We start from the raw sequence: 17,630 nt of genomic DNA, 5'->3' as shown, positions 1-17,630 counted from the left end.
TGACACGGCACACTGATGCACATGCTTGCAAGGCAAAGTGTGTCGTATCAGCTGCTACAATGACTGGCCAAGATGTTGTTTCAGACTTTCTCGAGCCTGTTGTCGAGGGTGTTTCCATCTGATGAGGTAGCGGGACCTTCTTTTCTGCGCTCCCAGCACACTCTGTTCCAATATTTCCTCGATTTACCAGTGAAATTCAATGATGAATATCTTGAATTAGGTGCAACTTTCAAGATTTGTAAGAAATGAGAGTGCTATAAAATGTGACTGCCTCCAAATTTGTAGAGTTCCAAAATAGAGGAATTCCTCTGCAAGAATGCCACATTTGCTGTGCTCATAACTTTAAAACAAGAAAATCTGTATGGTAATAAAAAGACACCCTGTACATATACAGTGTGCATTGGAGCATTTCATGCAACCAATATTCAAGCACCTTCTGTCTACAAAGAATTCATAAAGCAAATTTATGCTTGGAATCAGTTACGAGCACTGGAAATGCAAACACTGTGACGAACCCTGGTCACATGCCAGGCATTGTGTTGCTGCTCTCTGCGTAGGGCCTATGAATAAAAACCACCTTCAACATTACACAGTAAGCTACCAATTGCTATGTGTAGGAAGACTTAGTTCTTCAAATGCAATTATGACCTAGACATTCTAAAGCTTTTCTGATAATGTACTTTTAGTGAACAAGTACCCCAAACTTGAACAACTCTGAAGCTATAATGCCATTATTATCTGAAAGATGCACTACACATTTTTTTAACGCAGTAAGGAAACATTCATAATCGACAATGCCACCATAGACATGAGAGTCGCATAATATTGCACTGCGTGCAGCAAGGATAGCACAATCTCGCACAAAAGATTAGTCTCTCCCGCAGACTTTGAGGGCTTCTTTATTATGTCTCACTTATGATGCCGTGACATGGTACGAAACCATGATGACGTAACTTATGATCATGAGTTACTCTTGAATGAAAGCTTATGCACACATGCATATTCCTGCATTGTAACTCTGGAGTGCACTTACAGTAAGGACACAGTGAAAAGAAGAAAAGGCCAACAGCAAGAACCAGGCAGCGCAGTGCTGTTTGCACCTTCTCGGCTGTTGTCGGTTTAAGTCACCTTCACTGCAGCAGAGTCGTGTTATGCGGCGAAGCATATTTAGCATCATGCAGTTAAGCATATCTGAAGTTAAAGGGGACACTGTTACGGGGCCCCTGCTGGTGCTTATGGTTACCAGACACTATCAGCTTAAGTACTCGTACTGTGACCTCTTCATGCATTTGGACAACACCAATCGCCATGTGAAAACCTCTGTTCACTACTAATCTTGCTAAGAGCCTAAATTGTTTCCAAACTACAAATTTCACCAAGTGGCAAACTTGGCAATGCTTCTGGAACCTCTTTCTAAAGTACTTTAATACTACCAGGATGCTTCAATGTCAAATTGGATTAAAAACCTGGGATGAGATTGGGCAAGCTTCTAGCTTTCTGACTGTTTGCTTCACCTTCTACATCAGTGAGTAGGCAGTGTTCAATAGGCGCTCCCACTTCACCAAGCAGACGACCGCTGACGAAAGCATGGTGAAGGCGAATAATGAGAGTGCAAGCAAACATTCAGAATGCAAGATCTCGCCCTTGGATTTAGAGAAAGGAAGGATAATTTCAACACCAAGGAACACCAACACTGGGCAACATTCATGCACCAGCTTTGTCAGTTTTTTGATGCTCCCACTACTTGTGCTGAGGTCGCGAGAAAAGCCCAGAGAGAGTATACAATTCGAGAATCATGTACCTCTTACATTGTGGATGTCCTTGCACTGTGCTAACGCATGAACACCACCACGTCTCAAAATGACCGAATGAGACATATTAAAGGCACAAACACTGTTACCTTATACGTCCTTGGTATGCAGAACCCCAGCACCTCCACCACTTCTAAGGAACCGCTTTATTCTTGCCGAGCTAGAGCTATGGCGAGGAAGAAGCGACACACACTACGTACGGATGAGGAAGATGAAGGAAAGTCACATTGCGCTCACAATATCGCTAACGTGGTAGTTTCCCAAAGGAAGCGGTCACACCACTGCGTATAAAGTGTATGCACAGGGATTCTCATATGTCTTCCCTGTCCAAGGGACTGGTGGCAAGCACCACAAAGCAGCACTGGTCAGGTGCATTCCAATTAAATTCTTAAGAATTGAGAAAAGGCCGATTCAACACAAAGCAACGACCTGACACCCTTGCCAACAAACCTGTTGAACTGGCATTAAGTTTCAGATATTTGCGGCCACACATATGTAAACCAATGGGCAAGGTTCTGACTGGTGTTGCAGAAGTCGCGGGACGCTTTTTTCGTTGCGACGATAGATCGGATTCATTTACAAGTAGTGCTCCAGGAGGGCACATGTAACCGGCAAACAGAGGCCTCAGGAGAGCATTAGATTATAATCAAGGAGGCGGCAGGGTACCCAAGGGGCAGCGGAGGGATCAAAACTGGAAGCAGGTTATGTTGCCCCAACTCACGGACCACCCTGACTCCAGCCTTGTCCGCGAAAGCGGACAGCTGATCTTAAAATGCGTCAGAAAATTCGGAAAGTACGACTTACACACAGCCTACAGACATCAAGATATACTACTATCACGCGCAGGCCTCGGCGAGCCCCAACCCATGGACCAGTCCGCGTTCTAGCTCTGGTGTCCCCGTTACCGATTTGGTGTCCTGCAGACGCCGCCAATAATATGAAATAGTGACACGTTGTTACTAGTAAAAAACACGATTTAAGCCGCTAACGCTACGTTCAGCACTGCCGCGCCCAACAACTTCTACAACGCCTGTGAGAACTTCACCAAGCAATGGTTGTTCTTGGCAATACTAAGAACTTGTGAATTTTGTGTACCGCTCATGCTTAACTTTGTAGTGCACTGTGGCTTAGTGAAGCACTACGATTGCGTGTAGCATACGTACACATCTTACCTGATAGACGGTGAACGGGGTCTTGTACAAATATCCGCTGAAGAAGAAAAGACTACACCTTCACATGTGTTAAAACACATGCCAAACTTGAAAAAACAGACGTACAATGAACCTCCACACGTTAAAATAGCAAAAGCATCACTTAATAGTCGAAAACTATTGAAAACTTTGCAAGCGCCATGGCAAGCGCAAATCCGCCATTGCTGCTGATATTGATGTTGATCAGGCTGTCCCCTTGCGATCGAGTCGGCAAGCGCGTGGAAGCGCGTTTCTTTATTCTATGGAAGCGCAATTGGCGCAATGTAGCCAAAATAAACAAATAAAACTGTGAATCAACTCCAAATACACACACGCAAAAGAAAAATCGTCGGGATTCTCTATAACGACGTTTCCAACCCCTTGACCGATATTTCATACAGCTCGTTGCATTAATTAAAATACCTGCAGTGCATTGTTTTCATAACGCGCAAAAAAAAATTCTGCACTTAAGCTTACCCGCACAAACGCGGCGCAAATTCGTAGAACGCCACCAGTGCAGCCCCCACCCGCCAAGAAAATATATGACTAGTCAATAATAATAGCATATAATTATAATGTGAGCGTCGGCGCAATCAATGGAGAATTCAATTTTATTTGTTATAGAAAATCAAATGCAATGCAGTAAACAATGGATAGAATTAGGCATATAGCTTCCTGGAGTCTAAAAAAAATCTGCCTTGAAACTTGACGTGGTGACACGGCAAATTGTGGGTATACGATTGAAAATAATTGCTATAGTGTGTTCGTGTATAAGTAAGCTTCTCAAAAGGAATTTCAAGTGTTTCCATGGTATGGCAAGCTTATATCTTGATTCATCAAGTTTTTTTTATTCATGTTGTTCAATTATGTTTAAAAAGCGAATTGTAAATCCCAATGGTTTTGTTTTTTACCGGGGGAACACAGAGTTGAGCCACTGTTTTGAAACAAACTTTTATTTAAAGGTAGTTACAAGTAACACCGACACCCTCGCTCATGAAAATCCCAATGGTTGTGTTTTTTACCGGGGGAAACACAGAGTTGAGCCACTGTTTTGAAACAAACCTTTATTTAAAGGTAGTTACAAGTAACACCGACACCCTCGCTCATGACAAAACAACTTTCACTCGCTGTGTCCAGACACTTGGTTCAAGGTGCATGTAATGCTTCATCTCCAAGCTTCGCGTGGTTTCTTAAAGGCATTGTGAAATCTACACGGTGTTTTTATTTTACACCTCCTCATCTCATAGCACAAGATCTGAAATGCGTGAACAAGAAGAATCAGGCCAGCACATATTCACAGAAATGAACTCTTCAGAGTGCAGTTGACAAGTGCAAAAATTACAGCAGAAACTGCCAGTCACATGATATGAGCACAACATAACTGTTCTTTTTGCGGGAAAGCCTCAGTCCCATGCCGACATTAACCTATATGGTGGTCATCACTGGCAATGTTTGAAAGATTTTCATAAAATAGAGACTGAATGTCTGGAGTATTTATCATAAGGGAAGTAGAAACTCGCACATCTTCTAAACAGCCCTTTGCAGCGCTAAATGTATGCTGGCTATTGATAGTAATAAATAGTATGACTGTTACAACTGTTAAACAAGACAAAAGCTCACAGGAATATGAAGGCTTGAAGTGATAAACAGTGTTTGGAGGGGGAATGTAGCTGGAGTGAACCTTTTGACAAATATTTGTTTTCGTCAGTGCCGCAATTAAGTTCGGCACAGCAATCTTTATGCACGCTTAGCTCACTTTCCCACACCCTCAATGTAGGATGAAGAGGAGAATAAGAAAGTGCGTAGAATGAAGTTGAAGTGTAGAAAAGAAATGGGGAGACAGTGAAAGAGAAGGTAGGAGCACTGTTGTAGATTATTCTTCGAAGGCTACTCTTCCAAAAGAAAAAAAGAAAATTATTAAATGTGTAAGGAAGCATTGCCAATTGTTATTATGCCTACTCAAGTAAGAGATGCACCATAAGGGATGCAATATAAAACTGATCTGATATGTAGAGTGGCCTAAAGCTTTCTGCATAGTCTTTACAATCATTATGACACTGTCTGCTGCAGCCAAATATGCAGAAGTTTTAATTGAGTGCTCATGACCAGAGCAACTTATCCAGACTGCACACAATACCACTGCATATGCCCTCTATTTTGGTAATCTGAAAAATAAAAGTTTATTCAAATGGGCAATAAGAACATCACATGGAACACAAAATCTAGATCGAATTATGAGGCATGCCACAGTGCGGGACTCAGTAATATTTTTGACCACCTCGGGTTTTGTGATGTGCACTTAAATTCAACTACACACTTTTTTTTTTCATTTCACCACCACTGAAATGCAGCCACCTTTGCTGGGATTGAACCCGCAAGCTCGTGCTCAACAGTGCAACATCATAACTACTGCGCTACTGAGTGTTTACACAAATTTATAAGTAGCAAAACACATTGGAGGCTTTTGCACACTGAAACACTACACACCATCCAATGCACTTCCTTACATCTATGTACAGACATACTTACCAGCGGCTCATATGACAAGCATGGAGGCGTGCTCTAACACACTACCATCCAACAGCTGCCACATACCAGAGATGACCACTGGGTCTGTACCTATCTTCACAGAACACTTACCAGCAGCTCATACAACAAGCATGGAGGCATCTCTCGTGCTCTAACACACATACCATCCAGCTGTGACATATGGCTGCACACCACAGACAAAAACAGACGGGCTAATCATCAGAGACCACATGTCATGATTTGTTAACATGCGAGCCCTCAACCTGCTTCAAAAAGGCATGACAGCACAGCACTACTGCACCACTTCTCTCTTCCTAACTGCACTGGAGGCTTGTTACCAGTAATCGTGCCCTGCTGACATGGTTATCTCTTGTTTCTATGTTGCTGTCCCTAAGCTGTTATTTAAGGACTTCCTTTTGAGCTTCAGTGGGCCTTGAAAGGCTAGATGATGGCTGCGACAATCTAGGGTTTTTTGTAGAGTGAAATCTTAACAGGTGCACAACTTTTTTGTTGGCTGGTTCATTTGCAAAATTGTTTGCCTTCTCAGCCACACCCTCAGAGACTTCACCATCTGATATTGCCTGTCTGACCGAGTCCATTTTTGCTCTTAAGAGTACTGAGCTTTACACTGCTTTGGCTGCTTCCAGCTTTGTTATACTCTGTACAATGTGCAATGCCCGACTTGCCTCACATGCTTCTTCGGGTGAGCTCTCATGGGCCTTGTTGCTGCTAGTTGGATTAGCGATGACCACACAGTGAATGTGCTTGCACACTGTAAAGTGTATAAGATGGTCATAGCAAGTGCACATGTAAGTATGCACACACACTGCACATTCCTTACACCTCAAAGGACAGCAAGCACCATCTCCCACTTTTGACACTTTATATGAGAGCCCTTTAATAGACTGAGATGGCACAGTCTATATGCCATCTTCATTTAATTTGGCACAGCCATCTTCATTTAATTTGGCTCAAGCTGCCATTTCACTGCCAGACCTGTGGTTCTTCTGAATTCTGCTCAGCTTCTTACCCTTTGCCCCTTTCATCATCTGGATAGCCCTTTTCATTAAAAAATGATTTGTCAAGTCCATGAGGGCAGAAATAAGTTTGTCACCATGCTTATTCTGTTTTCTCTCCAGCATAGTATGCTTTAACATCCTGCGCTTGCTCTCAAGGTGCATGTTAGTGTTGACAGCTGCTCTAGTCCTAAAGCAATAGGCCCACTCTTGCGGCCTAACTGCATAGTGGTCATTGAAGTACTTCAGGAAGTCCCTCAGTTTTTCTTCCTCACTAGAAAGGAATTGCTTAAAATAATCTTCAAATGCCTTTTCCCCGAGGAACTCTAAGAGTAGCCACACACTATGGTAAACATGTGGCCTTAGCTGTTTCTCTACACACTCGAGTATCTTCTTACGCCAATTGTTATCCACATGCCAGGCACTGAGAAGTTTCTGTTTTGCGGCACCCATGACCATGGACCATGCTTTGTAGAATTGCGACGCATCATCAGATATCAATGTCTTAGCAGCCACTTTTTTGGCCATGGCCGACTCCAGATATTTGAAGAATGCTGTCAAAGTTTGCTCGTTCATCCGGTTGCAGATGAAATAAGCTATAGCTACACCTGATCCTATTTTATCTAGCACCAGAAGAGTGGTCAGCTCAAACTGGTACTCTGTAGTTCCATGTGTGGAGTCAAGACATACAGTACCTGCAGGGCCCAATTTTTCTAGTAGCTCCTTCCGAGACTCTGTCATCAGAACAAGAGCAAAGTCTGCTGAAGGAAATGTACCACTTGGGTCCACTGCACCTTGTGCCTTGTACAGGCGGACAAGTGTTTCACCTTTTTCTTTCATCACAAGCACCCACATGTCTACACTGATAGCGTCATTAGTGTGACAATGTTCAGGAGCAGCAATGTTAAACTGCTGTTTGATGTTATGCAGGGTTGAGCACTCTGCCAAGTGCACGGGCCTCAGCTTGGATGCCACAGATGTTCTTACTCGCTTTAGAATGGTTTTCATGGGCACACCCCTTTCTAGGTTCTCTGCTACGCTGGCCTTTTCCTTGTCACTCATTCTCAAGTGCTGAATTTCTGGTTTATGACCGTAATGGTTTCTTTGATACCTGACTTTTATGGTGGTGCCTTCAGGTGTCGGACGGTAATTGTGACGGTAATAAATGAAAGACATATCTTACCAGACCTACAGCTCCCCTGACTTTTCTCCCGACGGTCACTATGACCTTCCTTTTTCCTTGCCTCGCCTGATCTATTACAGTAATAGTGGATCCTTGTTTCTCCACTGGCCAGCTTTTTGGGGTCCCTGGGCAAAATGAACCAGCAGTTTTGGCTACCCTCTTCTTCTGCTTTCCATTCATGAAATTCTGTAATAAAAGCACAAAATAGCATTAGATAGTGACAAGTACTATTGGGAGAGAGATGCAAACAAAAATAATCACTCTGAAGGCTTTGGACACGGGCTAATGTAGCATTTATTTTACTCCCTCACCTTCAACTCGACTGTGTCATGAGGTCACCCTTGATATTGCTCAAATTTATGTTAAAATTGAATTTCAAATGCAATGCGCCATAACTTCAAAAACTTTATCCTATTAGTTTTGTTTTAATAAGAAACAAATATGAAACTTAAGCATGATCTATGCTCACTCCTTCCTCAATATTGAATCAGACTGTACATTCATAGCAATGCTGTTACGATAAGACAAAGACGAACTGAGAGCACATGGTGCAAGCTACGCCCCAGAACAGTGTGAATCCCTTCTCTCAGTTTCTTCTTGAAAAGCTCCTTCTTTTCAAGAAGAGCTTGATTTTTTACTGTAGATAGGGGCTTGGCGAGGGAGTGTTCCATCGTCACGCGGTTATGATCTGGCTTGGGCATGCGCCTGGTTCGAAGAGGCAGCATTATGTGTGATTTCAATAAACCAGTTGCTAGTCTGCGTTCGTCCTGTCTTCTTCTACGTTGGTGTCTTTTCTCAAGTGCAGTTTAAGTTCACAAAAAGATGTCTTACCAAGTAGCCTCCTAACACACTCTTCTTAAAGAAAAAAGGATTGCGCGTGCGTCAAAGTTCGCTCTACTTTATGAAATCTACAACCAGAGTCCTTCTATTGAGGGACTGTGGTACTACTAAAGAATTTTCCCGAATTACGCCGGGAGACCAAGCCGCTGACAGCCGCAATTGCAAGTGTGGTCGTGGACCTACGTCGGCCTGCATTCGGACCTATTGCGGCCTGCACTGAGGCGAAGACTACACCACGCACGCAAGTAGCGCAGAGCAACGTCAGAACGCAGAGCAAATCCCTCCTCTCGTTTAAGTAAAAAAAAGGGGGGGTGGGGGTTGCGCGAGCGTCACATTTCGCTCTATTCTATGAAATGTACTGCTAAAGAGTTTGCCCACAATACGCTGTGAAACCATCCCGGCGACATCCGCAAATTCATGTATGGTACCGGTTCTGCGTCTCTGCCGCATTGCAACGTGCACTGAGGCGAAGACTAGGCCACGCACGTATGTGGCACAGAGCAACGTCAGAACGCAGAACAGCTTACCCCTGTCGCTTAAAAAAATAAGATGTACAAACGTCAAATTTCACTCCACTTGCTGTGCAGGAAAGCAGACAATGCCAAACGTATGTCATGTAGCGCATCGCTGGGAGCGCGCACACATGACTATACTATAGATGGATAAACAAACAAATTATATTTAACGAGGATACAAACTTCAAAATACCCCAAGGAAATAAATTAGGCACCTGCGCAAAAGCTGCTCTTCGCGAAACAGATAGAGAAAGAGAAAACAAAGGCCCGCAAAGCATAAACAACTGCCTTTTTGGAGGCACACTGCGCAACAAGAAATTAAAAAAAGTCCAAGATATAATATTGCGTTTAAACGTCATTTGCTCACGATGACTGAGAATAAACTTAATAAAACTGTTCCTCACTCTTATTGTTCCGGGACACCAGGTGCACGTAATCAGCCTCGAAGTTGTGCGCAGCGATCTGGTGCACCGAATACTTCTCCATTGTAGGCAGGGAAGTGCCACATACGTCGCATTTCATCAATTTCTTGACATCCACGGCCATTTTGTGAACGTTCCTGATGTGTTGCAGCATGTTCTTCCTCTGTATGAACAGTTTGCTGCAAAATTCGCAGCGACGATCGTCATCGCCGATGGCAGCTCGATCACAGACGTGCGCCATTCCGACATTGCACGCACTAGGGTTGTTGTATAATCCGGCAGCAATACAGGGAAGAAACCTCCCCAATCACGTGACACACTAGGTATTCAGTGGCCCCATAGGGACAGTTGGAAACCAACTTAGGGAACTAACATCCGGGAACGCAGGGTCACGTGGATGCTGCCTTCTATTGTTCACCGGCCTCAGCCGGCCTGCGGGGAAACGCATGTCCTGCTCCGACCCACCTCATCCTCCAAAAAGGCGGGTCATCTTGAATGACGTCGAACTATGACGTCGAGCAAGAGCTTATAAGCAGCGTTTGCCGGCTGCTAGGGTGTGCTCGTGTCGTGCTCGTTGTCGGGAGCTGAGTGCTCTGTCATACTAGAAATGTACTAGTGAGCTGTGTGCTCGTAAACTGTTTGCTGTATGTTAGTTTTGCGGGCTCCATATGGGAGTCGCGCCAGGCTGCCAATGTATGTCCTGTTTTAAATGTTAATCCTGCAATTAAAGCCTGCTCGCCTAGTCCTGTCGTCCCAAGTTCATCTCTACAGCTACGTCTGCCAAATCTGACAACTGAATGGCAGCGGAGGGATCCGACTACGGCTCCTAGATCGGCCTACGACTCGGAGACAGCAACGGCAGCTGACGGACGTTGGCACATGGTGACCGACCGGCATCCTGATCAAGTTGGAGGCGACTTGAGATTGACCACCTCTTGCAACTGACTGGATACGGCGGGGAAGGACTGGTGATATGGTGCTGCTTCAGTGGGTAAGCGTTTGGTTTTGGCTGTAAGATTTACCAGGCTTCAATTTCACTGTGTTTTTGGATTTGATTCGCTGGGATCTGTTACTTGTATTTTGATTTGCGTGGGTTTCGCAACAAGTATTGTGTGACAGCAGAGCCAAAGCTTAAAGTACCGACCATGGTCCTAATGTGTTTGACGAGAGCTGACCTGTTGTGGTTGTGTGAGGAGATCGAGGTAAACGTAGATGAGGACTTGAAGGAATCAGAGATTCGTAAAACCATTCTAGAAAGTAACAATGATTTGAAATTCATAGAACAAATGGGCAAACGAATTCTAAGTAAAAGACAGGAACCACTGGTGCGTGAGCGTCGTGAACGTAGGAGTGAGCGTAAGCGTGAAGAACGCGAGAATGAACGGAAGCGTGAGCTTCAAGAACTTAATCTTAAGTGTGAGCGTCACGAACGTGAGAATGAACGCGAACGTGAGTATCAGGAACGTAAGCGTGAGCGTGAGCAAAAGTATGAGAGAAAGAAGGCAGCCCTGATCAAAGAGATACAGTATTGTGATCAGTTATTGGCACAGAGACAACAGCGGCTTGAGAAATCTGTAGGCTGGACGCAGCGAAAGTGGCAGGAAGTAAATAGCAGATTTTGTTCAAAAGCCGAGGAAAGTAGTAGTACGTGTGAGAGTAGCAGCACGTTCACAAGTGAATTCGAAGTGCTAGCAGCTAACGAAGCCTTAGTGGCAACAGAGGCCGTTAAAGGCCAGAGTGAGAGCGACGAGGTGCTGTGCCAACAGAGGACTGTAGAGACAGCTAGGCCAGCTGCGAACAAATTGGCACAGTTACCGCGCGTGTGCGTCGCATCTCATGGTAGCGAGGTCGTTAGCGAGGTACAGAATACTACGGACTTGACAGACGCGAGCACCCATGTCGAGTCAGATCTGCGTGCAGAAGTGAAGTGCGAACTGGACGATGCAGTTGAGAATAGTTCTCGGGGTGGCGAGCTCCGTAGCTCACGAGAGAACAACTGCATTGTTCAGGGATCGGTGCGGCTCTCCGCCAGTCTAGGTAGCCTAGAGAGGGATGATTTAATTAGGAATCATTAGGACTGTGCGCGTGAGACAGCGATCGAGACCGACGGACTGTGTGTCGATGCACAGCGTGAGCTGGGCAATGCAGTAGAGGGCAGTTCGCAAGAGTGCGAGTTGCATAACTCGAGTAAAGCCTGCTGCATTGTTCCAGAGTCGGTTGAGCTGTCCGCCAGTCGAGGCAAAGTGAGAGTAGATTTTAATGTAAATCACTCAGACTGTGCGGGTAAGAGACCGATCCGGGCCGACGAAATGTGTACCGGCCAGCACGAGGCACGAGAAGGCGACATGAAAGCGAGTGCAAAGAGAAAGCGCCGAAATAAGAAGCGCGGTAAAGACCGAAAGACCGTAACTAATGTAGCGCCGCCAAAGATGGCGAGAAACCCAAAAGGGCAGGGCGCGAGGAAAAAGGTGCGGTCGTCACTGACGATGTTGACGCATCGAAAACGTTCGAGCCACCGGTCAAAGGGGGACCGAGAAGCTTGTTCTGCACGGACGCGGACAAAGGGCACGGGGCAGTCAAATTCCTCGTCGTTCCGTCGTTCTCTTCGAAGCTCAGCGTGCAGTACAAAGAAGCGCAAGGTGGCAAGACGAGACCAGGTGGGGAGTAGCGACGCGGTCAGTCGAGGTCATGTTGAAAGCGGGGCGCGAGGATGCAAATTGGCAGGAGACCGTAACGTCTTGGGGGAGCTGATAGTGAGTCAGCCCTTTTGTTGTTCCTCCGTAGCCAGAGTAGCTTTTAAACCGCGACCACCTCGAGTTCGGCTGAAAGTATGAGTCAGTCGTAAGCAATCGGGAACGGGAGGCCAAGAGCTTCCGTAGTAGTGTTGTTTTGTTTTATTTTTGAACATTTGCAGATTTTCGCGATTTGAGACTAGGATTTCTTTCAATAAGTAAGGTATGAGCTCTGTTTATGTTTTGTTTGAGAAGCTCGAGATTTGAAAGACGCGTTTAAAGTAAACCTGTAGTCTCGCGAGGTGTTCTTTAATAAGTATATAGGCTTTCTTTTTGTGTGTGCGTGAGTAACCTGAAGGTCAAGGTTATCGTTGAGAGGCCTATCGTAACGCGCGTGTGTGTTATTTAACCTTCTTTCTTTTTAAGTGTTTTTGAATTTTCTAAGGTTAAGCGCGTAGATTTTCAGTAAGTGCGTGATTTGCACTGAGAAGAGCTCTTAGGTCCATTAGCGCGTGTCCTGTGCGGACGGAAGGAAGCAGAACGTTGATGACTGGGTTGCTCGGGTGTGTCGAAGACAGCCGTATTCTGACTTCTCTAGTACGCGTGCGAAGAGCTAGTTAGTAGAAGACACATTTGTTCGAAGGTTCCTCTGTGTTGCGTAAGTTACGCAAATTTGGTTGTTTATTTAAGGAACGTGTCCTGTGTGGACTAAAGGAACAAATGTGAGTCAGCGTGATGAAAACTTTGTATGATGCAAGCACGTGTTCGGAATAGGGACCTCAAACTTAGCGCGTCTGTGATGACGTACCTGTGGAGTTGGCCAGACGGTTCAGTGGCAGCCGTACATGAGATAAGTACGCCACTGTGATAGGGTAGGAACAGGCTGTTCGCGAAGTTATGCTGCTGAAGTTATGTTTGGGTATTGGTGTTTGAAAACCTTCGGTTTAAGTCTGCGTAAACCTTTACTCTTGTGCAGCGCGACGGTCGGGTTTGGTCGAACTCAGGAGGAACGTGAACGCTCGCTTTGGTGGCACGAAATTTTGGGGCAAAATTTGGGATTCCCAGTTGAGTGACTTGCATCGGAATTGTGATAGGAGGCCTGGTGGGTTAGCAGCTGATTCCGGGCGTTTGAACGCTGAGCGGTATTGTGTTGCCGGGTCGGCTCTTCTGTGCCAGTTGTTGTAAGATGGTTGAAGGCATTCCAAGTACGCAGGGGTTGCAGAGAGCAAAGCCATCGTCTTGCTCGCCAGCCATTCTCTTCCTGCCCAGCGGTTGCCTGCACTGGCCAGGCGAGATTTTCCGGGCCATGGAGGAGCTGTTAAGAATGGCCATACGGGGTGGCAACGTGCCAGCTTTCAGCCCGCTGCACGTGTTCCAAGCCCACCAGTCGGGGCGCCTTCCGAGAGCTGCGGTCGGCAGGCAGCCACGTGGCGCGCGATCAACTCCGGAAATTGGTACTTGGCCGCACCACCCGGGACAAAGCAGTCCTACGAAGCCCTCTGACGTCGGCACTGAAAGCTGGGCGGTACCGAGAACTGCGGATGACCGGCAGCCACGTGGCGTGCGATCAACTCAGGAAATTGGTACTTGGCCGCACCACCCGAGACGGAGCACAGTTCTACGAAGCCCTCGGTCGTCGACTCCGGAGCCTTTGTGTGTATGGGTTCGCACCTGTGCGCCTTTGTGTGTGTGAGCCATAGTGCGGGGCGGCGGCGAGTTTACAATGCTTGGACGAACCTTCCCGACCATTCCTGCTCCGACCCACCTCATCCTCCAAAAAGGCGGGTCATCTTGAATGACGTCGAACTATGACGTCGAGCAAGAGCTTATAAGCAGCGTTTGCCGGCTGCTAGGGTGTGCTCGTGTCGTGCTCGTTGTCGGGAGCTGAGTGCTCTGTCATACTAGAAATGTACTAGTGAGCTGTGTGCTCGTAAACTGTTTGCTGTATGTTAGTTTTGCGGGCTCCATATGGGAGTCGCGCTAGTCTGCCAATGTATCTTGCTTAAACTGTTAATATGTAAATAAATCCTGTTCACCGAGTTCCTGTCTACGACCTTCAACTCCTTCAAATGGTGGCAGCGGCGAGATAGTCCGACGACTCCTACATCTGGTCGACAGCGGTAGGATCGTCCGACAAATCTGACAGCAGTCAGCGTCGGTTTGTCTTTTCGCGAGCGCTATGATTCGACTTTGTTGCGTTGTGGACTGCAAACGTAGCGACTGGCAGTATGTCAAGCTGCGACATCGTGTCCTTCTGCAAGCCAGTAGACGAGCGGACTGGCTGCAGCGCATTGGACAGCCGCTATCCGATGGGCGCCAGGATTTGCGCGATTGCGGCCGTCACTTTACACCGGAAGATTACTAACGCAATAATGTTTCGCGAGCCCGGTATTAGGGTAAACGCAAGCGCAAGGGCACAGGGCCTGGCCGTGTACCCTTGCGTGTCGTTTCAGGGGATGAACAGAAGTATACGCCTCGTGCACCGCCTATGGGGAACCAGCGCTGGAGTTTTCACGACGCCTGCAGCGTGGCCCTGGTGGTCAGAACGTGCGCAATGCAGCCGCTCCCGCGGACGAAAATTGCTACTGGTAGAGGCGTTGCGTGCCCTGAAAGTCGAAGGAAAACGAAAGGATGCCGACGATACTGTTGTGTATACAAGTGCCACAACTACGTCGGGATGAGGGAGGATGTATCCTTCTGCGTCTTTCCATCTAAACCATACGAACAAGAACGGAGACGGCGTCGGATCGAAGCACTCAGGCGAGCGGAGTAAGTTATTTCCCGTCTTGTCGCCCTGTCAAGCGGTGTCGGGCTGGTTTCTAAATCGAATTTCGCGTGTGTGCTTGGTTTATTCGATAGTGAAGACGGTCAGCCATGGCAGACAGTACCAAACAGCAGAATCTGCAGTCGGCGTTTCGTCGGAAACAAAATGAGCAATAGTATGCACCATCTGGCATATGTACCAACCATTTTTCCTTCGCAATACCACCGCCAAGCCACTTCCAACGCGACCGCACCAAGCGAACGATATGAAAGATAAATATTATTCATTCATTGCCAAGAATTATGTGGGAGGGAAGCTGCCTTGTAATACGAGTTGTGTGCGTATACTGCCGGCGCATGCGCGACTAAGCCGTCTATGTGTTTTTAAAAATGCAGATGAGGACTCGGCGCTGAGATGCATCGGGTAAATTTATGTAATTAGTGCTAAATGTAGCCAGCGTTGTTAGGGATCCAGCAGCGGAGCACTCAAACCTTTGCTTGCGCGAGTCAGCTGCAGTGGCGTAGCCAGAAATTTCGTTCGGGGGGAGGGGGAGGGGACCAACGTTGCAGCTTTGCCTCTTCCTTAAGAGGAAGCTTTACCTCGGATGCTCCAATCTAAATACATGCAGAAGGTGAATTAGTTTTTCTCGGCAACCACTGCACAAAATTTGATGAGGTTTGTTGCGGATTTAAAAGAAAAACTTACATTCTACTGTCTTCTGGTTTCGAATTTTTCATTTAGGTTGTCAATTGTTTATTAAAAATTGGCACAAATCTCAAATTTTCAGAAAACGAAACTATCACGTTTAAAACTCTGTAACTCAACAATGAAAAATAATATCACAATTCTGTGAATCGCATCTAATAATACATCTACAGCGGACAAAATTGATAAGTTACAAATAAATCTCAAACAACTTAGCATTATCGAAATACGGCTTTTGCCGAACCCTTGTGCAACACGTAACTAATTCACGTAAGATATAAATGGACATACCGAATTTGTCCGCTTTGACTCTTATAATAGATGCTGTTTGAAGAACCGCGATATCTGTTTTTGATGAAGAGCTTTTAGTTTGTAAAATTCGTGCTTCTATTTTTTTTGCACTTTCAAATTTTTCAAAATATTTTAAACAAAATTCAGGCCCTAAATCAAACTTCCGCTTCCAACAGATACTAGAAGTTAACTTTCTCAAATTCAACAAATTACATTAAAAGCGATCCAGGGGTTATCTCAGAAAAGCGTTTCTGCGTTTCACATTTATTTCAATAGGCCGCGTCGGAGTTGGGCCCGAGTTAAAGCTTCCTCTTAAACAATTTGTCGTGAGATCAAATACATGAATAATAACTGCATTGCCATTGCCAAATATGCTGCAAACGAATTCTTAAACGCTACGCACTGTAAAAATAAGTAATATATGTATTTTTTAATAAGAAGATATACCCCTACCTGTCAGAAACTGTGCTTGAAATAACTGATATCAATGCTTCCATGTTTTTGTCTATTTAATAAGTAAAGAAAATATCACACGATCCTTAGAACTATATCAATTCGAAACCAGCAAAGCAGTGCCTGCCACTGATATGAAAAATGTAAAGGCCATGAAATGAACAAGTTAAAGACAAATATGTTCATGAATGTTTGTCATTCAACAACCTTGTTTACATTTTTGTACATATGCAACGGCCAGTGCAAAATCTCAGTGACGCTCTCATTTATTCCAATGTATTACGCAGGAGCCGCTGTCACCGGTCGTGTATCGTGAGTAATTGCATAGAAATTATTGTCCCAACAGAGAGCACCTATATAAAGCCGTTCTGCAAAATATACGAGGGCGAGTCAAATGAAAGTGAGCCAATGCAAATGTATGACAAGCGGGGTACTTAATTTAAAAGTAGTCTCCATGAGCATTTAGACATTTATCCCATTGACTAACGAGTCGGGTGGTTCCCGTCTCATAAAACTCCTTAGGTTGCTGCTTCAACAAATCTGCAACTGACTCTTTCACATCATCGTCCGGCACGAATCTGTTTCCCTTAAGCTGTTTTTTTTTTTCATTTGGCCTGAAATGTGAAAGTCACAAGGCGACAGGTCTTAGCTGTGTGGCGGATGTTGCAGCGTTTCTCACTTGAACTTTGCCAGTTTTGTATTAACCACATCAGCGACGTGGGGGCGCGCATTGTGGAAAAATTAAATATGGGGTTTTACGTGTCAAAACCACTTTCTGATTATGAGGCACGCCGTAGTGGAGGACTCCGGAAATTTCGACCACCTGGGGTTCTTTAACGTGCACCTAAATCTAAGTACACGGGTGTTTTCGCATTTCACCCCCATCGAAATGCGGCCGCCGTGGCCGGGATTCGATTCCGCGACCTCGTGCTCAGCAGCCTAACACCATAGCCAGGTCGTGGAACAAGATGACCACATTCGTCAATTTTCCACGTCGTTTGTTCTTGATTGCGACACGCAGCCGATCCGGCGTTTCACAATATCGGAAACGATTGATACTCTCTCCGGCTTTAGAAAATTCTATCAGTAATGGCCCCTGGCGATCGAAAAAAAAAACACAGTAAACACATTTCCGGCTGAAATGACGGCCTTTGCTTTCTTTGGGGGCGGTGAATTCGG

General features: G+C 45.6%; 1 protein-coding gene across 1 annotated transcript; it reads right to left on the bottom strand.

The window, feature by feature from the left end:
• Positions 1 to 4,045: 4,045 nt before the first annotated feature.
• LOC126545407 (uncharacterized) lies at positions 4,046 to 7,915 on the bottom strand. Its single transcript, XM_072285865.1, has 2 exons — positions 6,217 to 7,915; positions 4,046 to 4,256 (listed from the first exon to the last, which is right to left on the bottom strand). The coding sequence occupies exon 1, from the start codon at positions 7,720 to 7,722 to the stop codon at positions 6,502 to 6,504; it is 1,221 nt and encodes a 406-aa protein (XP_072141966.1). The 5' UTR covers positions 7,723 to 7,915; the 3' UTR covers positions 4,046 to 4,256; positions 6,217 to 6,501.
• Between the last annotated feature and the right edge of the window lie 9,715 nt (positions 7,916 to 17,630).

This window comes from Dermacentor andersoni, chromosome 1 (genome assembly GCF_023375885.2).
Source record: "Dermacentor andersoni chromosome 1, qqDerAnde1_hic_scaffold, whole genome shotgun sequence".
In the NCBI taxonomy this organism is placed as follows: domain Eukaryota; kingdom Metazoa; phylum Arthropoda; class Arachnida; order Ixodida; family Ixodidae; genus Dermacentor; species Dermacentor andersoni.
This window is presented reverse-complemented; position numbering and strand designations above follow the sequence as displayed.